Source organism: Sebastes umbrosus, chromosome 10 (assembly GCF_015220745.1).
Source record: "Sebastes umbrosus isolate fSebUmb1 chromosome 10, fSebUmb1.pri, whole genome shotgun sequence".
Taxonomy (NCBI): Eukaryota; Metazoa; Chordata; class Actinopteri; order Perciformes; family Sebastidae; genus Sebastes; species Sebastes umbrosus.
Window position 1 is genome coordinate 13,334,135 of NC_051278.1, and position 26,211 is coordinate 13,360,345.

Genomic DNA, 26,211 nt, shown 5'->3' on the forward strand with positions numbered 1-26,211 from the left:
AACATTATTGTTTTTATGTCTATCCTCTAATTATGTGGAGGATGATCATGGACTTGTGATGATTTTTAAAGATGGACAGGGGCTATCTCAGTACTTGAAGGGTACAAGCACAGTAACAGCTAGTAGTAGGGTAATTCTTGCTCTATAATTTTGTGTCTGTAAATAATAGAAAAATAATCAATACAGGCAAGATGCTTATAATCCAGACATACTGTCAAAACTGTAAAGTAGATTTTTAGGTTTTACGTAATATGCATGAATTAATTGTGAATCTTTGAGCATGTGCGGCTGTCCTTTCTTATTTGTTCTCTTGCTCCTCTCACTGAATATATGCCTTCTTCCTGTGTTGCAGGGCAGTATGGGTAGTATCGCCTGCATTGCCTGGAAAGGTGACACCCTGGTGCTCGGAGACGTTGACGGTAATCTCAACTTCTGGGACCTCAAAGCTCGTTTATCCAGGTAACGGCTAAAAAACTTTTTAATGCAAGTTTCAGGCCTCTTACTATACTCTACTTACAGTATACTACACCACTACCTACAATTCTCCAAAGCACTTATTTGTGATTTATTGGGTTTTTATATATTTGTTTAATTGTGTTTGTTGTTTTAAATACATTTTTTATGCCCAGAATGTTCATGGATCGATCGTCTATGCTGATGTTTCTTACTTTTTTAAAAACAAACAAGAAAGAAATGACCGTGGGGAAGGAAGGAAAAAAAAATAAATCAATGACCGATGCTGCTGATGCTTTCAGGGGAATACCAACACATCGTGGCTGGGTGAAGAAGATCCGCTTCGCCCCGGGGAAGGGCAACCAGAAGCTGCTGGTCATGTACACAGATGGAGCCGAGGTCTGGGACACCAAAGAGGTGAGGCTCCACACACCAGCTCTCGGCAGTTGCCGCCGTCGACATGTCATTATAATAAAATTGATTGGTTCGTTTTAACACATTATAAACTCCCAGCATGCATCACCTGACCACACTGCATTACTCACATAAAAAAAATCTGCACCGGTCTGCAAGTTCATAGCAGTGGTTTTACATTTGAACAGATTTACTGTGGCAGAATTAATGTGTTAGCGCTGTAATCACTGAAGCACTACAATATTGTGGTGGGGTGTATTTAACTAATGTCCTCTCTCAAACTAACGCTGTGGTAATAGTGTATCCGCTGTAATTGTCCTGTTGTTTTAAATAATCATTAGAGTGCACTGTGCACATACACAAGCCCTAAAAGCTTCCACTGACATATATAAGCTCAACCACAGCAGGATGGATGATCCTGGTTCCTGTAAGCGACATGCATCCTCTTAAACTTTGTTTACCAAAGTCGCCATCATCCTGAAAGTCCTCTCTCTGCACCGTCTTCATTTCACCTCATCTAAGAATCCTTTGGGCTAGTTTGCGCTCCAATTCATCATTTGATCTAACGTCACAGACTGGTCTTCTTTTGTTTATCTGTATCCACACCGCAATATTTGTTAGCTCACCCAGCAAAAGAAAATATTGAAAAGCAGATGGATGTGGACACAGATAGATGCTCTGGTGTTTTAAGCAGCATGGGGTGGAGGGAGAGGGTCCCACTGGAGCACTATTGTCTGGGTGGAGGGATGTGTTTTCTTGAGGGGAGCTGAGATAAGACACAGTTTTCAGTCCCCAATCGTAAAAGCCAGACGGCAGATGGATCAAGCTGCAGAGGGCTGGAAAGAGAGGGAGGAGCAGGAGAGAATGAGGGAGGAGAGGAAGAGCAGGAGAGATCTCGGAAATGCTTCAGCGCTCTGCTGACAGCTGGGTTACACCGACTCCCATACAGCCCCATAAAAAGCCAGAGAGAGAGGGAGGTTTTGTAGAACACCTTCTGAAAAGCCTGTTTGTCCACTGAGTCTTCCATTCTGTGTCGTGCTGTACTCAGCATCAATTAGTTTACAGTTGCATCCATCCTCTGCTTTCGATCATCACATATTGTGTCTTTCTCCTTTTGAGTTTTGTAGAGAAGTGGTTAATTTCCCACCATTTCCATAAAGCAGATGCTTTAAAAGAAGCTTTAAGGTGGCAGTTTGAGATGAAGTACCTTCGCCCTCCTGTCTTGCAGGTCCAAATGGTGAGCAGCATGCGGATCGGGCGCAACGTGAACTACCGCATCCTAGACATCGACTGGTGCACGTCAGACAAGGTTGTTCTGGCCTCTGACGACGGCTGTATCCGAGTACTGGAGATGGCCATGAAGTCCGCCAGCTACCGCATGGATGAACAAGACCTGACCGGTGAGCCAGAGAGCAAAGAACGTGAAGGAATGAAAGAAAGTTGCATATAGGATTTTGAGGAGAGGATTGGATAAAGGCTTGATGCTTAAGAAATAATGTGCTTTTTTAAATATCTATCCAATTACCCATTGCAGTACATAATGACACATGATGTATTACTACTAGGGCTGTCAGTCGATTAATAAATGTAATCTTGATTAATGGCATGATTGTCCATAGTTAATAACGTTTAATCGCACATTAATCGCACATTTTTTATCTGTTCAAAATGTACCTTAAAGGAAGATTTGTCAAGTATTTAATACTCTTATCAACATGGGAGTGAGCAAAAATACTCTTAATGCAAATCTTTGTATATATTTATTACCGGAAATCAATTAACAACACAAAACAATGATAAATATTGTCCAGAAACCCTCACAGGTACTGCATTTAGCATAAAAAATATGCTCAAATCATAACATGGCAAACTCAAGCCCAACAGGCAACAACAGCTGTCAGTGTGTCAGTGTGCTGACTTGACTATGACTTGCCCCAAACTGCATGTGATTCTCATAAAGTGGACATGTCTGTAAAGGGGAGACTCCTGGGTACCCATAGAACCCATTTTCATTCACATATCTTGAGGTCAGAGGTTAAGGGACCCCTTTGAAAATGGCCACGCCAGTTTTTCCTCACCAAAATTTAGCTCAAGTTTGGAGCGTTATTTAACTTCCTTCTCGATAAGTTAGTATGACATGGCATTAAAACAAATTTGCGTTAACGCGTTATTATCACACTAACTTTGACAGCCCTAAATACTACTCATGATGGCATGAACAGCCATGGCCTGATATTGTGTTCTCTCTGATCTGTGGGGATTATGTTCAGACCCAGTGTGGTGTCCTTACCTGCTGCTGCCCCGAGCTGCCCTCACTCTCAAGGCTTTCCTCCTGCTGCAGCCCTGGTCAGGAACCTTCACCATGGACATCACTCAAGTGTAAGTCTCAACTCTGAGTAAATCACCGTTCATGTGTCCACTCTAAAAATCATCTCCTCTCTTCAACTTCACCTGACCTGCATGTCTTCAGGTCTGTGGGATGAACCTGTGAGCTCCCAGAAAAAGTGAATACTTGGAGAATATACAACAGCAAAGATTTTTTATCAACAGCAATGTGTGAGCAAACCTTTTCACTGCTCGAGATGCCCAAAGCCAGTCTTCAAAATTAATGTCAGGGCTGACCAATGTGTTTTATTCATTGAAATCTCAAGAAATGAGTATGAAGAGGTTTTTAGCTGCCAAATATATTTTATTTAAAGATGTTTGGCCCAATTGGTTTTAATGTAGACTCATTTTCAAGCTGATTAGTCTCAGTTTCACCAGAAACATGAATCACTTGAATTGGGATCTTGGTCAAACCTTAACAAATCCATATTACATCAATATCGTGATATGAGACTAAATATCGTCTTAGATTTTGAATATCATATGGCATAAGTGTTGTCTTTTCTTGGTTTTAAAGGCTGCATTACAGTAGAGTGATGTCATTTTCTGAACTTTCCAGACTGTTCTAGCTGTTGTATTATTTGTATTTACCCACTTAGTCATTATACGCACATTACTGATGATTATTTATCAAAAATCTCATTGTGTAAATATTTTGTGAAAGCACCGATAATCAAGCCTACAACATCGTCGCCATATCGATAGTGAGGTATTAGATCAAATATATCGTGATATTTGATTATCTCCATATCGTCCAGCCCTACATCCCGATTTAATACAGTCTCTCTTTGGATTTGAGGCTGATTTTGTTTCAGTTTGAAGTTACGAACTACAACTAGTTGTGAGCAGGGATGATCTAAAGATCCAATTTAAGATAATTGTGTTTAGTAATATATGAAATAGAAAGTAATGAGATTTGAAAGACTGAATCAGAATCGATAAGATAATAAGACTTGCCTTGATGTATTGTTCTATACCACCATACCATCTCTGCCAACCACCCACGCATTCAGTTTATTACCTTCATTAAAAAAAATAACCAATTTGTAAGCAACTCTTCTTTGTAAACAAGTCAACATGGGAGAAAATAGAGGCCGCCCTTGGAGAGCTGTTTTAGTTTTATGCCTCAGCACCAGCGACAGCCGTGGCCGGAGGTATTATGTTTTCGGGTCTGTACCATTTAACGTGATATCTCAGGAACGCCTGGAGGGAATTTCTTCAAATGTGGCACAAACATCCAGCTGGACTCAAGGATGAACTGATTAGATTTTGGTGGTCAAGGTCACTGTGGCCTCACAAAACACGTTTTTGCCCATAACTCCAGAGTTCATATGCTAATTATGACAATTTCACACAAATGTCTAATAGGATAAAATGAAGTGATGACAATCTGGACAGACATGGATGTAAACTACAACTTGACTTGTTAGCGGGGGCATACAACCACGAGGTGGTAATTCTAGTTGATTTTGTTTCAAATGGCTAAATCGGTGTTTAACTATACCCTGATGTAATTATGCCCCATTTAAGTGAGTCCTCAGTGCTTTCTTCCATTAAACACACAGCTGCCTTATCATAAGTCAGGCAGTTATATTAGCAGCGCTTGCCTCGCGGGGATGCTACCTGACCTCACCTTAAATGTTAAAATAGAATTATGTGTTACTGCCCGACACCACAGATCGACTCCTCTTAACAAGCGGCTTCTCGGCTTCCCTTTTAATATCAGGTCAGGTTTTATTTTAGGGAGACGTGACGGGAGCCGTTTGACCGAGTTTGATCCTTCTGTCTGTTTCAGAGACTACAATGAGAAAGACGAGATAAAAGGCCTGATCCAGGAGCAGCTCAACTCCTTGTCTAAGTGAGTTATTGCACTTTTCTAACGGTAATGGTTGCACACTGTAGCTCAAAACAGAATATTTATATTCGTGTCATGAAGTAAACGGCAACAATCAGATGTTGGTGTATGTGTGTTTGCCAAGTCTCAGTTTTTGTTTATGTGTTTTGGGCTTGCACTCAGAATCCCAGGGTCCTTTGTGTTTTAGAAAGCAGGCCCAAAGAGCGTGTAGTCTGCGGGTTGACAGATAAGAGGAGCCTCCTGTTACAGCCACACCGGGCCAAATGTGTTTGAGAAGTGTAATTGGCTCTCGCTGTGTTCTGATTGTCTGTCTCTGATTGGCTCCCCAGTGATATGAAGAGTGTGCTACAGGACCCGGAGCTCAGCCTGCTGCAGCGCTGCCTCTTAGTCTCACGGTGAGTTAAATCTCAGCACAGAGTCACCACTGTTTGTTGTCCTGTGCCCAGGAGGGTTTACTGGTGCCGCAGCATGATTATTTTGTTAACATTCAGACACCTATGGCAAAGACTCATGCAGTTCTGAGTGACTGAGCTCTAACAAAAGTTTCTATAAGCAGTAAAATAAAACATTTCAAATAAACAGCTGCTATCCTGGAAGTGGGATGACACTCTTCCAGGCACACCATTTCCCTCTGTCATCATAATATGACTGTAAACATATGTTAAACTAGTTTAACTCCATATGTGTGCTTCTGCTAATGTCTTGCTATTTGCAGTAGAGTGAGTTATACTGATCTGAAGCCCAACTGGGTTTGCACTCAAGCTATTGGGGTGTAAATCACAAGTTTCATCACGATACAATGTTATGTTGATTCTTTGGACAATGATACGATATTTGCTGATGTCTGCCACGATACGATTTTTGATTTGATTCAATTCAGGGGCCTGCGATCGATATGAGAGGATATCATATGCCCATTTAACACATTTATATAAACTCACAAAAAACAACTAAAGTATGATTTGATAATTTTATTACTTGGCTCCTCCAGACATTTAAATGAAAAAACTATCTATCCTTTTTAGTCAAATAATAAATATAGACCTCCTGTTGTTCACTATAAAGTGCCACATTTCTCATGTTTTAGTGCAAATGTTTTTTATCTGTTAAAAATTTCACAATAAGGGCTTATCTTAAAGATGATTATACGTATTAATGATTTCACTTTGCATCGATTCATTCAATCTCTGATCATTGAATCAATATATCGATCTAGATCGATGGATCTTTACACCCCTACGGGCTACTACTGATTGATCAGGATGTAATTAGAAAAGACATAATTAGATGGATCAGGAGTGATTTCTCTACAGAAATCTGTACGTAATGGTATACTTTTGTTTTAATATCAATATAGGAATGTAACTTATTTATTTATTATTACATTTCACTTAATTCAGAATATGTAATGTAATTGGGAAAGATAAACAAGATGATGTAATATTATGAAGCAAGTTGAATGATTTCGCTTTTAAAACAGTCAAATTATCTGCCTAAATAACAGGATTCATTATTTGCTGTAACTGTAGAGCTGTGACTCTGTATCTCCACAAAAAAAAGCATGACATGAGAGCTGGTGTCAGCAACTCTGATCTCATCTCTGCTCCAGTTCTCATTTCCCTCGAGCATCTGACAAATCTAGAACAGCCAGTCTGAGAGTGGAAATGTAATACACACACCCCTCCTCCCCCTCTCCATTTGCATCCTGTTATTAAAGCTATGATTTACCTGGAAACTCTTCCAAGGACCCTTTTTGTACAACGAGTACTATGACCGAGCTCATCATTATGTCTCCACATTCGGCCATCCAACTTTTCTTGCCATTGTTAATGTGGTAAGGTAACCTAGCAACAGCTGTGTGCCTGTGCAGATATGTTAAAAGCAGGCCGAGGGAAGTAAACAAGGGAAGAAAAGATAGAAGGATGTGGAGAGGTGGTGGAGGGGAGCTGAAAGAGCGAGGCGTGGGTTGTGAGGTACAGGATCTATGGTCATCAGTAGGCACACTACTAGAAGAACCACCATGTTGGTTCGGACTGCAGAACTTGACTAACCTCTCCAGAGAGAGCGTTATCCTCTCTGCGCCAAGCTGATGCGTTGTTGTGGTAAACCGCAGGCTGTTCGGGGACGAGTCGGATCTTCACTTCTGGACAGTGGCGTCCCACTACCTCCAGTCGTTCGCCAAGGCTCGTCAGCTAAGTGTGTCCACCGCAGAGGGTCAGGCTCAAAGTGAAGGAGCCCAGCCGTCGTCACCTCATAACCACCTGGACATCTGCCACGACTACCTGTGTGAGAGCTCTTACTTCCAGGTCAGTGAAACAAGAGAAGAAGTTTCCGCTTGTTTTTTTGTTGCCTTTGGTAAACCGAGACAATAGAGACAAACACATGATCCCAGCAGTCAACATTTCACAATCCCCGTAGGAGTCATCCAGAGACCATCCTCAAGTCAGACCACGCACAAACAAAACCCCCACCAGGCTGCGTCTCGTCATCCAGTGTCAACAACATCGCCCCGGTCACACAGTACATCCCATTATCAGTGACATTGTGTATCTCCTCTGTTGTCTCACTAAGCCCCGGTCTTTAAGGGAAGCATCTCACATCTTTAAGCCTTTGAGGTCAAATATCTATCTCCACTTCGTCCTCACTAACATTTAATTCCCCCAGCATTTCCTCCAATGATTCTAGCCCGTGCCGGGACACGCTCAATTAAAAAATACCCTCTCTTGTTTGTGCCGTGTCGTTGCTCGGATCAATGCGTCTTGCTGATGGCTCTTATAAACAATACCTTGAATCTCCCGGGTTTTTTTTCTAACTTTAATTATCGACCCAGTTTGTTCTGAAGAGTGTTAGAAAAATTTCTTCAGAAGATGCCCCATTGATTGGTCCTCCTCCTCCTCTGCTGTATCTACCCGCATCACTCTGCCGGTCAACATGGCAGCCACACAACACATCCCCCTTTATGTCGCCATAGTGAATGCAAAGGTTTTTTCGTTCGGTAGTTATCTTGTGATGTACCCACACATTGTCCAAGCTCCAGAAAATACTTCGGCAGACTTTACTTTAGAGGAATAGTTTGAAAACAAAACTGTAGATGGTAATTAAAAAGTTGGCACTCTGTGCAAGTGAAGAGAGGCATTCTTTGGTACGTCTGGCCTTTTTATCCCCACAGGGCTACATCGATATACCCAAAGAAGCAGAGGAGAGGAAAGAATGTGTTCCTTCTCTGATGAAAGACGATTAGCCGGTTAAGAAAAAATGTCAAGTAGCTTTTAGCTAGCATTGAAGCTTGAAATAGCAGAATGGAAATGGACTTTCAGATTTATAATTGTCCTATTGAAACATCTCAAATATTTTTTTTTCTTTGAGTGCTTTTTCGGGTTGTTATTTTTATGTATTATTCTGTTTCTGTGAAATCACAACCACCCAAGATCACAAAGTTCAGACTTTCAAAGCGCTACCCAGACAGTCTGCAGCTACATTTGGTTCCTGTTGTCATGAAACAGCATCAGTGGTAGCAGTCTGACTGCAATTACTAATATCCAAGACTCCGATACAGAGCATACAGTTACTAAACTCATTTTGGTATCTCGGCAAGGATTTATGCCCACGGCTGTGAGTGACTCACAGAAGAATTCATCATAATAAAGTGCAAAAAAAAGTAAAGCTGTGTCAGATATAGATGCACACACACACACACACACACACACGCACACACACACACACATACAGCCTATGTAACTAATTTTCTACTATGCTGTTATCTCTCCCCTTATTGTGTCATTCTCCCCCTCTAGTCCTCATATAAAAACTCATACTTTGAAATATCTATTGCTGTTTTCATGTTTCATGCCTCCCTCACTGGAAAAAAGAAATGTGATCTCCCATCAGGGAGCGTGTAATGAAATAATGAGGGAAAAGGCACCAATAATGAGTAAGGGAAACTCTGGCGCCAGACACACTGTGAAAACTCCTGAATATTTTAAAGACTTTTATTATTACATTCTCTATCACTGCACTCTGTGTTTCTATAATTGTCCTCTATGTCTTTTTTGCTCATCATTACTCTTTTTAATGTCCAATAATCTATCCGTCTCTGTCGCTCCCACACACACACATGTACAAGGACCATTACTCAGTTATGCTTGACCATGGATCTATGAAAACAACAAAAAACAGTAACTTGTGTCTCCACCTTCGCTGCTCTACAGAAGTTCCAGTTGGATCGGGTTCACCTGCAGGAGGTGAAGCGCTCCAGTTATGAACACACTAAGAAATGTGCTGACCAGCTCCTCCTGCTGGGTCAGGTAAGTATTGCACTACTCATACTGCTCACACAATTATGTCTGTAAAAAGGCTGCAGATAGATGTTGCATTCATATCAGATGGAAGTGAAATTAGAGAAGAGTCAGATAAACAAAATGATGGAGGAATTCATCAAACATGTCTTTTGTGGTTGTTATCACAGCGGTTCTTTTTCACGTTCAGGACCCCTAAACCAACGCAAATTTAACCACGGACCCCCATTTGATAAGATTTTGTCCCAGAGTACCCCACCTGAAGTTGTTGCTTTTAGATGTTTTATTACGGAAAGTTTATGAAACCCATGACCAAAATAGTCATAAGAAAGTTGTTATTAATAACAAAGGACATTTTTTTTGCCAGAGATTGCTCAAAAATTACAACAGCATGAGAATAAAAAACACAACAGAGTAATAAATATAAATTGTATAAGAAGTAATATTAACATCAGAGCCTAATAGAATAATAATAAAAATAAGATACATTTAGTAAAAAAAATAAAATAAAAATAATATTGGAAATGTGGAAAAAGTACTAAAAGGAAATATTGGACGTGATATTCTGTTATTATGCTACTTATGGATAGAATTATAATGAAAATATGTAAGGGATAATGTACAGATAGCAGGTCATTGTTGTGAAAAAAAAACCCAGACAGGGCGATGTGGCACTCTGACGCAAAGCGGCTACTTACTTAAGAAATCAATAATTTGACACAAAAACGGTCCACCAGAGTCTGACATTAGAACTGCATCCATAGCAACGGTCTATTATACATAGCAACGGTTTGCTATAAGGAAATAACAGACCCCTTTTTGCTCGGGACCCCCTGGAGCCCCTCAAGGACCCCTGGGGTCCCTGGACCCCACTTTGAAAACCACTGGGCTAGCATACTATAACATAATCACCCCTCACCCATGAATGGATTCATTCTAAGCTTTTGTTTTTAGCTGTCACATTATGATAATTCAAAAGATAAATGTGACACAGATTGTGCAATCTCTCTCCCTCTTTCTTTATTGCAGCTTTCAGACTATATACTGCCCTTCTCTCTCTCACACACACACACATTAACACCTACACACTCCAGACCTCCCAGCATATATGCTTATTGCCATAATGGTAAACAGGTCATATCGGTGCTGTGGAGCCAGATAGATGGACGATAAGTGCTGCCTCTGTCCTCCCCGGCGTCTCAGCCTCTGGGGATTGGAATCACCTCTCTCCCCTCTCAATGTCACCACTCTCCTTCTAATCACAGGCTGCAATCAGCTGGCTGTGTGTCGGAGGCTCAGTCCTCCAATAGGCAGACAGGCCGAGGCCAGCTCGAGCTGACCCGAGCGTGAGCTCGAGCCTCCGTCTACGCCAGATGAAAAGCACGATAATGAACATAATTTCCCCTTGTTACTCCGTGTCGTTCATCTCACACAGCGGTTACCTGGCTGAGCTGCCGCTGCCTTGTTTCTCCCCACTACATCATGTCTTTGTTGTCGCACTCAGACGGACCGAGCTGTGCAGTTACTGTTGGAGACGAGCGCAGACAACTCCAGCTACTACTGTGATTCACTCAAGGCCTGCCTGGTGACCACCATCACCTCATCAGGCCCCTCACAGTCCACCATCAAGCTGGTGGCCACCAACATGATCGCCAATGGCAAGCTAGCAGGTACTGTTAACTGTATGTCTGATAACAGTTAGAAACCTTCTCTGGTCTTATTTTAATGAGTACCAGCAGCATTCATTATGTGGGTGTCTGCAGCCTTGAAAGGGCCTTAACATATCTTTAAATAATTAATTTGTTCTTCAGGCCTTTAAATGAACTGGACTCCTTTAAATATGATGTTTTCTAAAGGTTTTAAAAAGGTGGTGGCTATTAATCACCTGAAAAAACAAAACCTGTATACAGATTCAAATGTTGGAGTGGACTCGGTTCACGTTTTGCATAATGAGTGTGGCTACTGCCAGCAGATTTACAGTGTGTAAAGAAAATCATCACACTGGTGTCTGAGTCAGACTTTGCCACCCTGTGTAGTGATAGGCCAACATTTCTTCATCTCACATCCTTGAACAAATTCTCCCCCTTTCGCTGTTTGTCAGAGGGAGTACAGCTGCTGTGTTTGATTGACAAGGCGGCTGATGCTTGCCGCTACCTGCAGACCTACGGGGAGTGGAACCGCGCCGCCTGGCTGGCAAAGGTAACTCAGCATGACGCCGTCCGTCAGCAAGAAACATCAGATACTGTGTAATGTTTGGATAGTTTGTGAGTGTGCGGGCATGTGGGTGGTGGGTTGGTGTTAACTGTGTACATACTGTGTATTGAGTTTTTATTAGGTTTGTCAAAGATAATGCGATAGTAACGCATTAACGCAAATTTGTTTTAACATCATTAATTTATTTAATGCATTAATGCAACTTGTGATTTTTAGGTTGTAGCGGGCACAGTTTTAAAGCTAAAGTGACGATTCTGGCATCATATGAAACTAGAAAACCTAAAGAATCAATTGGTACGAACCATGTCATACTAGCTTGTCAGAAAGGAGGCTCTAAACTAAATTGCCGGTTTGAAGCAATTAGAGTTTCAGTACCTTGCATGTTGTGTGTGTGTCTGCAGGTGCGTCTGAACCCAGCGGAGAGCTCAGATGTGCTGAAGCGCTGGGCAGAGCACCTGGTCTCCCCGCAGGTCAACCAGAAGTCCAAAGCCATCCTGGTGCTGCTCTCCCTGGGCTGCTTTTACAAAGTAGGAGAGATGCTCAACGGGTAAGAACCAGGAATATATATTTATGTATTCAGAAGTTAAAAAATGTGCGAGACTAAAACTGAGGTCTTGAAAAGTATTGAATTTTAAAATGAGAAACACAAACCCTATAATTTACTGTCTTGTAATAATTGCATTCCACAGTAAGACATCCATGAAAATATCCTGTTTCACAATTTATTCTCAAAAATTGAGATTCCCCTCTAACTCTTCAAAATTTAATTTTATAAAATGTACATACCCTGTGACTTTTCTGCTAGACCTTCCTCTCCTTTGCCCCCCTCATCTTTCATCCCCCATCATAAACACAGGAGTATGTGACATAGAGTATGTTATGGTCTGACCCCGCATCTTTTACCTCAGCATCGATTCGCTGCTGGTCTACTCGTCTTCCTCCTTGACAGCTCGTGTTCTGAGATGCCTCAGGCAGTAAAAGCTCGGAGAATTAGAGCAGCAAGAGGACGACCGGGTTGATGTATGATTTAGGATCACAGACATCGAGGCAGGGATGATGCTGTTTTTTTGACAATAGCTCTCACCTCCTTCTGCCTGTGTCTTTCTCTTCCTCCTTCTATCTGCTGGGTAGTATGAGGCACTTTGATCGAGCTGCCCTCTTCATCGAAGCCTGTCTGCAGTACGGGGTGATGGAGGCCAACGACTCGTCCAATATCCTTTTTGAAAACCCATTACTGCACTCTGAGGGCCACTTACAACCAGAGGTAGCTCCCCTGCTAACACTGTCTATCTCCACTACAGACGTACACGCGATAGCAGAGAGCTTTTTCACAATGAAGGCCACCTTAAAAGCTCCACAGAACTCAGTTATGCTGCAGACTCATAAAAAAACTTATTGTATCACACATATTGTATCACTGATCAAAGACGTACATCCATTATCTGTAAACACTTATCCTATTCAGGGTCGGGGGGGGAGCATTAGGCGGTCGCCGGACTATCACAGGGCTGACACATAGAGACAGACAACCATCCACTCTCACATTCACACCTACGGGAAATTTAGAGTCAACAATTAACCTAACCTGCATGCCTTTGGATTGTGGGAGGAAGCAGGAGAAAACCCACGCTAACACGGGGAGAACATGCACACTCCTGTTCAAAGACCTATAGAACAAAATGATACAGTATATGTTGGTCACAGTTTACCACATACTACTTTTTTATGCCTCTGTATCGGCAACAGCGGTGGCCGGAGGCATTGTGTTTTCAGGTTGTACGTCCGTCCGTCCGTCCGTCCGTCCTTCTGTCCTTCTGTACCATTCTTGTGAATGTGATATCTCAGGAACTTCTTCAAATTTGGCACAAACGTCCACTTGGACTCAGGGATGAACTGATTAGATTTTGGTGGTTAAAGGTCACTGTGATCTCACAAAACACGTTTTTGGCCATAACTCGAGAATTAATTTGCTAATTATGACAATTGCACACAAATGTCTAAGTGATGACATTTTGGACAGACATAGATGTAAACTGCAGAGATGTTCCAAGACCATTTTTCCGGAACTTGCGGCCGATCCACACTCTCCACTAGCGCAGTGCTAGTGTGTTTTTGTAAGCTATCATCAAGTGACAAACTACCTGCAATCAGTTCTTCTTCGCTGCTCTAAATCAATAGTTGCCAGTGGCAGCAATGATAAATACAGGGTGACAGCACAGTGAAGGTTACTGTTTTGGAGCAGCTAAGAGGAATTGATTTCTGGTTAAACAAGTTTATTTTTTTCTAAGTTAATAAATTATTGTATCGGATCGGTGTATAAACTGGTGTACTCGCCAATACCGAATTTTGGGCAGTATCAAACGCATTTCCGATACTTGTATCGGAACAACTCTAGTAAACTGCAACTTGTCTGATTGGCGGAGGTCGTTTGAGCTATAAACTAAATGATATGACTATGATATGTACTTTGATGAAAAACATCAATGCTGGTGTTAATATTTACATTTATTACCAAATTTATAAAAATCGTAATTTCTCAACACGCCATCTACTGAATACTAAATCAGCCCTGAACCTTACAAGGTCAATGCTGACAGAGTCTACCGGTTGGGACTAATCTATGTCATAAAAATTATGTTAAAAAATGTTTTAACGCCGTCTAATCAGAGGCCAGGGGGATATCACTGAGCAACTCCTGCCTCACACCAGCTGTCTTTCAAGAAGTGAAGATATCTCATTTTCAGAGTTAGTGAGCATATGACTTAATATCCGCTTTGGTTCTCTTTTAAAAATACAGGTGAGTGACAGATGTATTGTAAAACCAACATAAACTAGTCACAAACACAAACTCAGGTGCAAATCTTCAGGCACAAGCATGTGTGTCCATCTAATCTTGACCATCGGCAGTAGCAACGAGGCGCAATGCGGTGCAATGAGGATAAAAGAGAAACTATTGTAGTCAATGCAGCGGTCCTGCAATAAATCCTCCCTTCACAAAAGTGATAAAGACCTGTTTATGTAGTAGCTGTTTTAGAGAGCTGTTGATTCAATGTTATTGACATTCTTGTAGTTTGTATTTTATCTAACAGTATAACAGTATTCCTCTCAGCTCAATGCAAGCTGGTCCATTTGCAGCCAGGAAAAAAAAAGAGAAAAAGACAACTGCTTGTGTTTCAGCTGAATGTACGGTACTGCTGGCATTGCACTTGCAGGAAAATAAGGCGCAGAGTGTCTAAGAAATGGTGACTGGAAACGTCCCTATATATAATTATTATTATTATTATTATTATTCTCACCAAACTGTTCAGTGATCCCTTTTATCCCGTGTGGAAGCACCCGCATTCATTATGTTTCCTCACTCGGTTATTCAGGTGTTTGTCTGTGGACATTTTGATGTTAATCAAGTTGTGGCTCTAATCAGCTTCATTGGATCAACACTGGTTGCCACTTGTTTAATTGTGTTGCACCTTTTAATTTGTAGGATGTGATCATCTAGTGTGTGGTAGCTTCAAGTCTCTCTGCACTGACAGCTGAAGGGTGTGACATTAAATGACAGAATATTTTGAGTGATGAAAGCCTTCACTGGCTCGCTGTGTTAATGGCCATGAAATGTTATCAGTTCTCCTTGACCTGCGTTTGCACATAAACTTATCAAGACTACGTTTTTGGAGTATGCCCGGCTGCTGCGCTCACTGGGCCTGCGGGAGGGCGCCGCTCTGTGGGCATCACGGGCCGGCAGCGCCGGGGAGCAGCTGATGGAGGAGCTGTTCCAGGGAGAGGGAAACGTGTCAGACAACATCCTCGGAGAAGAGGAAGTCGAGCTGGGCCAAGAGAGCGCAGAGTGACCTCGGAAAGACGGGTCAATAACGATAGGTGATAATGTGACCATTGTGTCGGCATCCAGCGGGGTCCTGATCATCACCTCCACATCATGAGAAGAGAGGAGATATGAGGAGTTTCCTCCATGTGAAGCTGTCAGTCCGTCACTGTGTCTGTGACTATAACGAGTGTGACATTTCTTTATGTTCGGTATGATCAGTGTGTGTTTGTGCACTTATGTGTATGCATGTAACAGCCCCAAAAGAAACACACTTTTGTCCGGATTCCCCCAAAACAAGTGAAGTTAAACACACTGTTGATATCGGTCTGTGTGTTTGTTGAATTTAACTCATTAGATATTTTTTTAATGGTTGCTTGTTAAGCTTTATTTTGTGTGCCTGTATTAATAACTTCAAAGTACTGTTGTAGCTCTACACGTTTAATTTGCCTTTTTGCTGCTGAGATTAAATGTGGCAGAGTTAATTAATCCCAAAATAATAAATTCCCTTTTTCATTTTAAAAATGCACTGCCCTTATAGACGGCCCCCACTACTACTCCATTCATGCATACTTCATGACTGGATTCCAAAATGAGTTTTTTGCACTCTTGATTTAACCAAAAACACATTATTTGAATGAATAGATTTCTTGACCCTCCTTGCAAAAGAGACACAATTTTGCTCCAGATGGACAGATAACAGACTGACCGTTACAGCCACAGCAGGTGGAGCTGTATAATTGACTGACCAAAGCACCAGCCTCTGCAGCTGGAACAGTAAAATGAGTTAGCCAGGCCACCTTGTGCTTATTAGACACTTATTAGTATATTATTTATCTCCCTGAACACAGAGGGGAGAGGAATCTGACCTGAGTGATACCATTTAATTAGCTTGTGTAGAGTTCAGTTAAATAGATGCTGGTCGTTCATTAATCCATTCCATTAATCCCAGTGGAATTTTTTAAATTACTACTTTTATGAAGACTTGAGACGATACTTTGCTCTCCGTTGTTCTTCGGTGTTTGTATAATGAGGTTGTTCTCTGGTGTGCGTATTACAAGAAGAGCTGTCAAAATGTGTTGTAACTCATTTTAATCAGACCTCCGATGGATCATTTTACACACAAACAATAATCTGTGCGGCTCCCACTGTTGCTCATCACAGTCACAAAGCCTGACACAGTTTGAAAAATGGTTTAGACTTGCTGCCATATCTCCCTTGCTCTGCTTTTGCCTCACGTTTTCATCATAAATATCATCAAAATCCCCTGTATGACAATGCCAAGACTTTAGTGATTGTGTGTTTAATTGCCTTGTGATGTGTTTAGTTGTCCTGAAACGAGACAGTAACTCCATCCATGGGACCTTTTTTAGTGTGTTATTGTGTTTCATAAACACGTCAGTGCTGTTTTCTCTTGTGATACAGTTAACCCCAGGCAGTGTCACTATGGCAACCCAGGCCTATTTTAGGGGGACTTCATGTTAGATCCATTTCCCATCCACTAACATACTGTAGTATCTCGTAGAGAGTCACACAACCCAGCAGATAATCAGCTGTAGTTTACCTGACGCTGTGTATCTTCCTCCAATCATGTCGTGCAGTATTGTGGAAGCAACATGTACTGTACTGCCTCTTTATGATTAGGCACTAGTGTTATTAACACTCGCTGCTCTTCTTAAACTAAGTTTTCATTGTTCTGTGCTCATTGTTTGTACAGTGATCCTAATGCTTTAAGCAATATAAATATGACAAGAGAAAAAAAGATATATGTATATATGGATGGCAATAAAATCGATATTATTAACTTTATGTTTTCAGTGTGCTGTTTCCTGACTGAAGAGGGCGCTCTCACCCCTCGATGGGAGGCAAAGTGGCTCTTTTGTGTTTAATGCCAGGCACTTTGGGAGAAAAGACCTGTTACAGCAAGTGCTCTTTGCAATTATCCTCCTTTAATTTCAACCCAGGTAGATGGAATTTGAATGTTGGTTCATTTATCAAACTGTCTTAATAGTGAATTAGTTCCCGCATGAGTCGCTTCCGCCATTAATTACTTCTTTTGGGCTCAGAAGGAGGGCCAACAGCTGGCTTCAGCTCGCTGCCCGGGTCTAACCGTTCTCACTCTTTTCTTCACCTCAGATTTATTCATTGACATGTATTCTGTTTCTCTCTCTCTCTCTCTCTCTCACTCCCGCAGAAAAGCAGAGCACAAAGAGAAGAAAAACAGGCTGAAACAGAAGGCCACACAAATGACTTGGTTGTGTTCCTTTAATGGCTTAATGAATAACTGCCGGAGAGCCGATCCAGCCGTTAGAGCCAGGTCATCAGTATGCGGGACCTCGCTGCAGGATTTCTATTCTGTCCCACTGCTTCTCCTTTAGGCTGCCACCCAGCTAGTCAAATGGCTCTGATAACAACTCCCATCCAGCCATTCTCACTTGTCACTCCCCTTCTCCACCTTATATACTGTATCCCTCTTTTTATCTATCTGTCCCTTGCAGAAAACAAGCATGCCAACTCATGTTCTCGCTGCACCCCATCTCCACTGTTTTCCTGTGAAGCCTTGTTTCCATCTGCTGCTTGGCTCTCACCTCTCAGTACCCCCTGTCCTGACATAAAGTAGTGTCAGAAACACAAGATTAAGTGTGTTTGGATCCAGAGCCGTGAGGTGCACTTATGTTCATTTAACAGATGGAAATCACCGGCCTTCACTGTTTCACGCTGCTGCATACGGCGAGAATTAACAGCCAGCTCCAAATCAATCGTATACGGTAGTCCCGCTGCTACGCGTTCTCAATCATCTGTATTAAGCAGCTGTCAAACTGGGACTTCATGTGCAGCGAGCAGAGTCTGTGTGGTGGAGACGGTGAAGTACAGCAGGTCATCCAGTTCCCATGAGTATGTTCTCCTCTGGTGCTGACAGATAGCTTTATCCAGGATGGGCAGGTCCCTGCCTGCTCGCACTACTTACTGAAAACCCACCGTGTCTTCCTCTGCGTTTGTGTGTTTTATCCTCCTCGATGAGGGTTACCGCTGAGTTCATTCCTCATTTTCGCTGTAATTATCCCACCTTCCATTGTTTTCTCAGACATTTTGGAGCATTCTTTAGGCAGGTCACACCCCAGGTGGTGGAATTATTTTTCGGGTTGGGTGGCGGCTGCATTTATGAGGATAATTATTTGTCTCGGTATGTTGATTGCTGTTTCACTCTTGTCCTTTTGACCTGTGTTCATAGCATTACATTTACATACTTTCCTTTGCGTTGATCTGCATCCTATTTGACCTTTCTCCACGCGGTTGTCAACAGTTTCTTACTCCCAGTCCGCTCCACGGGGGAACCTGATCTACACGTGTAAAAGTCATATCTGTTTCTCTCACCCCCGCATCACCTCCCCTCGCCCACATGTGGGGGTATCGCCTGGCGTGGAAGGAACCCACAGGCCTGATCTCATCTGATACCTGCAGCCAGCCTCTCCTCAGATTGGTTAGAAATGACTTCCCGCCCTCCTTTCAGCCTCTGTTATTGGTTGAGCTACCCGTTCCCCCTGATGTTTGTAGACTCCGGTTGGCCGAGCAGTGCCGCCGGGGGCCCCCGCTGGGTTGCTCCAGGTGTTTATGTTGAAGATATTCAGGCCCCTAGCTTTATCTGATTCCATTTATATGAATGTCACAGTGTTCAGCAGACCGTGGCCTCACCTCGCCACAACACCACACTGCTCCCATTTAAGAGAAGCATGAGAGAGAGAGTAAAGCGGGGTTGAGGGGGCTAGGTGGGGGCAGCATAGGGGAACAACAGGATCTATGGAACATTACCACACGATGACAAACTCTTATCGAGCTCCGGTAATGACCTGCGGACAGGATAATCTTTTAAAAAGCTCCTGCTATCTCTAAAACAGCTCTTTTGTGGCTTCTACGCGTGCATGTTGCGGCCGGGGCTGTTATTTACAGAAGCAAAGAGGAATCAATGAGTGCATTGTGTCAGGAGCGTGGGGCTGCCTCTGTCAATTATACTGCAGTGTGGTCTGCAGCTCCCGCGCAGGCTTTTACATGATTCTACTCTACTAATCCTCACAGGATGATCAGGGCTATGTGTGAAAGAGACAAGTGATTTGCTTAAAGGTTAACCCTCGCACAGACAGTGGCAGACTTCATCAGATTGACAGGCCTATTGCGCTGGGGGGGTAGATTTCCAAACTGGGAGCAGGAAGTTTATCTGATGATATTAATGCCACGTATAATAGGAAACCGTCACTGCTATGTCAACAAGCTGTAAAGACACGGCTGACAGATCTCTTCCCAACTGTTGTTGTCAAAGCTTAAACCACATCCAGACCCTCTGGGACTGTGTGTGTGTGAGTTTTATGTGTAAATACACACTGCATAGAGATCCTATTAATGACTGTGATGTCTATTAATAGCAACTAAACAATAAGGTGGTGAGAAATGAAGAAAGAAGAAGCCCTAATGAACAAATATGTAGCATATAAGGGAGGGGAAAAAGTTAAACCAGGTTTATTCTATGCAGAGACGACTCAAAAGGACTCAGAAATCCAAGCTATGCCTCTGGGTGATCCTAAAATGTGTTTCAATGGCAGGCCATGAGGTAATAGAGATGCCACAGATGCCCCTACTACAGTGAGGCCCTCCCCGGGCTAATTGCCACTGTCCTTTGGGAGATTAGAGCAGGGGAAGGCAGGGATGATTATGAAGGAAATGGCCTCTTATAAGCCGCCGTACGCTCGGCCAGCCGGGCCCAGGGCTGCACAGACCTGAGTATTGAGTATTCCCTTTCATCGGCGGACAGTGGGAGCCAGTAGAGGATGTAAAGGATACCTGTGCTGCAGCTGACCCATTTCCTGTGGTGTTGGTTGTGTATATGTGCATGTATGTGTGTTTATCTGATCTGTGTATCCATGAGTATGCGCTGGTTTGTCTGAACGTACAGAGTGATCCCAGTTTAACTGCCCTGCTGGCCTCTTTCCTGTGAGCGCAGAGAGACTATCCTGCTGTGTTTGGGTCTCTCGCGGAGCTGCGTGTTTTTATTTCTAGTCAAGCGCAGTACGTGTGTTTCCTCTCTGTGTAGTCCGACCGGACACACTGGGCCTGTGTGTGAGAGTGGGGGGCCGTGGGGGGGGGGTACGCTGGAGGCTCGGGAGCGGTGGGCTGTTTTGCTGCGGCCCGTGCAGGCCTTCACTCCTGGGGATAAGCACGTGCTACGCTGCCAAGAGAGAACCGGGTCCAGGCTCGGTCTTTCTCCGGTGCTTTACAAAGGAAAACATCCGCTGTGCTGTTAACTTGAGATGAGGATCAATCTCAGAATAGTCATATCTACAGTGTGGGGTGCAAAGCCATAAACTTTGTTTTATGACTGCATTTCCTGACAGTTGATACAAGCACTGTGTCCCAATTATATTCTACTAATTCTAACCATGTCTTGGCTATAAAAAAAACTAAAGGAAAGACAAAAGGATTTTTGAGTGTGGTGTTGATGGACACTGATGTCCCACAATGCAACATACCACAGAAATGGAGGATTGTTTACAGACTTAAAGAGTCTATACTTACTATTAGGTGCATACTTGTATTTTAGGTTTCTCCTAGAACATGTTTACTGTTCAAAAACTGGCCCACTGTTGTGATCGGTCAACCGAACCAAACTCTTCGGACTTTGCTCCAGCTCCGCTCTAACTAGCTTTATTAGAGGGCGTGCAAAAAACTAGCCATTATACAAATGTGTTACTTGGTGACATCACCACATTGAAAAGGCAGGACTTCAATCAAGGCGTTTCAGGCAGTTCAGAAGCAGTGTTTCTGTGGGGGAGAGTAACTTTTACATGCACAAAAAACGATATAACACACAAGGAAAGGGAAAAGGCATAATGGGTCCTCTTTAAAAAATGTGGATAAAGGTATCACAATTTCAGTGATGGCACAAGAATCACCCAAATCAAGAAGTAAATCTAGAAACCCAAATTTACTAGTTAATATTTCTCAAATTTGAAATTCCTAATGTATTGTCTCAAAGTTGTAATTTGAATAAGTTTGTCTGTGCACAAATTGCCTTTGTTAAAAAAAATGACACCGCTAATTCATGTTTTGTGCACTACCTGCCAAAGTAGTGCACTGTCAACAAACTGTACTTTACTATTAGTACAGGACTGATATCTATATTTTGTTTGCACTAGGGGGCGGCAGAGGTCTGGAGAACAGATGTGTGATGTGTCTGGTGGTAAGTATCTTCCTCCTCAAGTCCAACTCCTGATTTAGGGTTTGGAGATTTAACATCCGCTGGACCAGTTTCCAGATATTCTGTTTATAAATTAGAAATTCAAATAGCCTGTTCTGTAGATGCAGCTAATTAAGAAGACAAAATGCATCTTCTTAATGATCCTATTCTGCAGTTCAGTGGCAAGTTATTTCACATCATCATCCTAAAAATGTTGCATGCATTTCAGTTAACTGGATAATTCATCTCATTAATTCAACATGTGATTTAAAAAAAAAAAAATTTCAACTAGGCCTTCATCCCATTGAAAAGAGTCACATTCCAGTGCGTCTGCTGCGTGCGTCTCGTTGGCTGAGGTGTGTGTTAGTGGGTCATGCATTGAGAGAGCCAACCAGAAGTCGCAGGTCCATTTCATAACAGCTCACTGTATTTGTGCGTGACGGCGCCATGTTCCCTCTATCACCGAGACAATCTGACTGACACCAGCACTGCTGCCTGTTGCCTAATCTGGGAATCAGCGCAGCAGCAATTCCTTATAGCCACTGCAGCTCTCTAGTGCAGGGAAACCTCCTCTCAGATATACCCAACTCACTCTTGTGATGAATATTTGGAGGTCACCGCTCACTGACACGCCTGCTTGATCTCTTTGAGGGGACTTTGAGTGATATTTGATGCAACACAGCTGGGAGAAATGCTGGCGCGCTGCAAATGTATTACATCAGACTAGAGAGAAGTGTTGTAGACTGGAAGAAGAAAGAGACGAGGGATTGAAAGGTTAAAGTGATGAGGAGACAGAGTGGAGAGAGAAGCAGGATGACAGAAGAAGTGGAAGGCAGGGTGGGTGAGGGAGGGGCAGGGTGCTGACAGTGTTTTGTTGGAGTTATGTAGATGTAATCCCTTCTGATGGGCAGGTCAAGCTGCCTGCCGAACGCCGAGGCACCGGCCAGCCGTGAGTGCGCATTACACACACACAAGTGCGAGAAGCATGCTGTGTGTGTTTGTGCAGGTCCGTGTGTCTGTTGAGCCCCTCGCTGCAATCTGGCAAGGCTCATGAAAGAGGGGGGAACAAAGGGTAGATTTTCTTTTTCTTTAAGCGGCGAGGGCCGGCCCGCAGACGAAAGAGAGATGGATCTTCTCCAAATGCCACCGTGGGCGCACTAATGCCTGCTTTGTTCGCCACGGTAATTCTATTATGGTAATGGGGGATGAATCCCAGCTTCCTTGCCCTTCTTGCTCCATCCCAGTTCCAAGTCTCCTGTCCTCATGCACACCCCCACCGGAGAGTTTCCGGCACAGGAACACAACCGTTAAATGGCCCCTGGAGGCCCCCCGAGGGATTAGATGCAAAGTCCTACTGTTGCATAGATGTAGTGAGTGCTGAAACTGATATTTATCTGTGTCCCAAGCAGTTTTGAATTTATCACGACAGCGTTGTGAGTTTCTATTCTTCACATTTATCAATTGGTCATTGTCTGCAAATCAGCAGCAGATGAGATAATGATACAGTAATGATGTTCTGCCTTAGTGAGGTAAACAATAGCATGAGAGATTTGGAAATCATCCATGACACGGCTCTGCCATTGTGCCAGCCTCCGGGACTTTGTCCGGGTCGCACGATGCCACGCTGGGAGGAGAGTGCGGGTGGCTGACAGGCCGGACCCTTAGGCCACGCAATGACTCGGTAAATATCCAGTAATGTTCACTCCACTGGGACTGGCGTCTCTCTCCTCCACTTTACCCAGCGGCCCCTCGAGAGCCCCTAATCCCTCCAGCCTGGGAACACCTCCAACTTGCAGTCCCTTAAAACGTCTTGGTTTGTGCATTATTAGATGCTATGAATTACACTTGGGGACGTATGGAGGGAAAACACTGGCAACTGGCAAACATGGCAGTGATAAATCTGAAATAATGAAACAGGGCTCTAAGTGGAACCAGGAGGGCTTCGCTGACCCAAAATCAGGGTAACTCGATAGGCCTGCGGAGATGCTGGAGGCGGGACTGCTAGTAAAGCCCAGCTGGACCTGCGGGTACCTAACCTCTGTACAATGTAGAGCTCATTGGAGCCCTGGGAGATGTGAGGAGGGTCACATTCCTGGCCTTTAGAGCGACCCTGGGAGGGATGGGAGGACTGCGTGTCAGACAAGGTGTTACTGGAAGTGATCCTAGCCGCACTATCTCTTTATTTTTATTCTTCCATTAAGAGTTATAGTCCTATCAAGAGCGTAGGTGATGGTGACTTGAGATAGAGCTACTAATGACAGGCTGTTTAGCTTTGATATCTGATAAGTTATTACTCCAGACGGGATGAGTTAATGACTTAACCAAGACAAATATCCTGCATGCTCTGAATCCTCAGCCTGTTCATTCATTAATATACAGCAAGACCAGATAAAGAGGCGTTTTTTTTTTTTTACATTATGTAGACATAACTTGTAATTCCCTGTGTGTGTCACGACTTTGCGTGTATTCAGTGTGTACGAGGGGCCTCACTACTGTGCAGCCATAAAGGGCAGCCTGTGCACATGAGCGATGGAGCCCTGCTGCACAGACTGAGGCGTAGTTGCTTTTTCACTCTGAAAGCGATATAAATTCCCAGCCGGTAATATAACATGTTTGGGTTGGTTGGTCGGTGTGTGCAGAAGTGTGTGTGTGTGAGGAGGGAAAGAGGGCCTGTGCGTTGTGTGTGTCAGTATTACAGCGCAGAGAATGAATGGCTCTGTCACAGAAAGGCCAGCTAATAAAGTAGGTAGTTGAGGGAGGGGGTAAAAAGAATGCATCTCGCCTTTCGCCCCTTCGCCGTGGGTTGTCATCGAGGGTGAATTAGTTTTATGCCGAGGCGAATGCAACCAATAAAGCTCCATCCACTGGTTGGGCCATTCCCACTATAACCCCCTCCCTGCCTGGCAGTGGAAATTGCATTGGCCATGGTTTAGGAGACGCATGCGGCTCAAGTTTCAACCCCTTTGAAATTTTCATCGTCAATAAATTGCTAGATCAAGCAGATTAGTTAAGTGTATTTTGGCTTCTTTTCACAGCTGGGCGACATTTGTGTGTGTGTGTGTGGGTGTGCGCCCTTGTGTGAAACGAAGAGGTGGTTGTTCTTGGACTTCACTTTTGCTTTTCCAGAGCCCTGACCCCTGTGTGTTGTTGAGCAATTTGACAAAAAAAATTTAATTACGCAGAAATTAAAGTTTAGAAACACTGACACATTGTTCTTTCTATCTTTTTCTCAAGAGAAAAGTACATGTTGTCAATTTAAAGGTGCTGCATTTTATAGTCAGAGCATTAATATAGCAGCAAATAACTATATGCTATGTAAAGATATAGAGGAGTAATGTCTACCTGAGCAGAGAATGAAGTCACTCTCCCTCCGTGTGTGCTGTAAGCCAAGCTTCTCCGTGCTTTGTTGACGTCGCCGGGCCGGCCGCGTGTGTTTTTGGTGCATGTTCGTGCATGTGAGCGTGCCCCACTGGCTAGCTCACAACCACCGCTCTGCACTGCTCTCATACGGCGGTTACAGCTGATAACGTCATCCAGACCAACGGTGTCGTTTCAGAAGCGTAGCACCCACCGTCTTATTCCCCCTCAGGTTAACACTGTTAGCTCTGTCAGCACTTTCGCTGTTGTTTTCATGTTTTAGCACATTTCAGCGTTGAGAGGCAATAGAAAAGCTCCCAATTCTGTATTTAGCACCTTTAAACGATTAGTGATGTAGTATTTCACTTTTTCTCTGAGGTTGCTGCCATTCCATGACTTATTTGTTTTCTTTTACGCTCCGGGGAGAGTCTTGTATCAGAATCTGTGTCAAAAAAGCATTTTATCTTGAGGTGCTATAATCCCAACATTTGTCACAGCGAGGCTGAGAGATGTAGCTGTCATCAGACGGATGGGTGCGCTTTAAAGCTACTGTTAAAGTCTACTAATACCATATTGAACAAGCACAATGCATCACTGTAAAAGAGCGTCTCGCACGGTATTCACTTGACTGATATCTATGTTCGACCCCCGTCTCAGTCCAGCACTTTGACAGCCCCATCAGGCTAACAGCTCCACTTTATTCAGACCAGGGTAACAGCTCAATCTCTCCCAGCCTCGCTCCTTTTCCCAGGCCTTTTCTCTGGAGGAGGGGAAGAAAAGGGAGGTGTGTGGGTTGATAACCCCTCTCCATCACCTTGACACTGGGAACAGAGCAGTCTCTGGAGCTGTTGCCCAGCGGAGTGGTCACCCCCAGCTGGGAGTTGGAGGGCAACAGGGGTTGGGGGGTGATTGATAAAAAGAATGAATGATGGAGGTCTAGCTGAGAGTTATCTATCTGGTCATATGTTTGACAGACTCTCTCTGTCTCTCACAATCACTCATCCTGTCATGTGATATCAGTTCTGCTGTGGCGCCAACTTGTTATCGGGCCCAGAGAGGCCGATAGGTTTGTGCACATCTGGGTTATCATAAATGTGCATTACTACATACCTACTGTATGACTCCACTGAGCTCCATAGATAAGGCTGACGTCTTTTTCATGCTGATCAGCTTTTCACGCACTGTTGATAGATAT

The 26,211-nt window shown here is 43.4% G+C and overlaps 1 protein-coding gene across 1 annotated transcript in view; it reads left to right on the top strand.

Moving 5' to 3' along the window:
- Positions 1 to 17,242, top strand: part of wdr11 (WD repeat domain 11) — a 65,163-nt gene extending 47,921 nt beyond the window's left edge. Inside the window, exons 17-29 of the mRNA XM_037782256.1 lie at positions 353 to 459; positions 756 to 870; positions 2,096 to 2,267; positions 3,138 to 3,246; positions 5,048 to 5,110; positions 5,437 to 5,502; positions 7,221 to 7,413; positions 9,316 to 9,411; positions 10,907 to 11,072; positions 11,504 to 11,601; positions 12,018 to 12,163; positions 12,748 to 12,827; positions 15,259 to 17,242. Coding sequence (XP_037638184.1) covers positions 353 to 459; positions 756 to 870; positions 2,096 to 2,267; positions 3,138 to 3,246; positions 5,048 to 5,110; positions 5,437 to 5,502; positions 7,221 to 7,413; positions 9,316 to 9,411; positions 10,907 to 11,072; positions 11,504 to 11,601; positions 12,018 to 12,163; positions 12,748 to 12,827; positions 15,259 to 15,461 — 1,614 coding nt within the window. The 3' untranslated portion in view covers positions 15,462 to 17,242. The remainder of the gene's footprint in view (positions 1 to 352; positions 460 to 755; positions 871 to 2,095; positions 2,268 to 3,137; positions 3,247 to 5,047; positions 5,111 to 5,436; positions 5,503 to 7,220; positions 7,414 to 9,315; positions 9,412 to 10,906; positions 11,073 to 11,503; positions 11,602 to 12,017; positions 12,164 to 12,747; positions 12,828 to 15,258) is intronic.
- Positions 17,243 to 26,211: the final 8,969 nt, after the last annotated feature.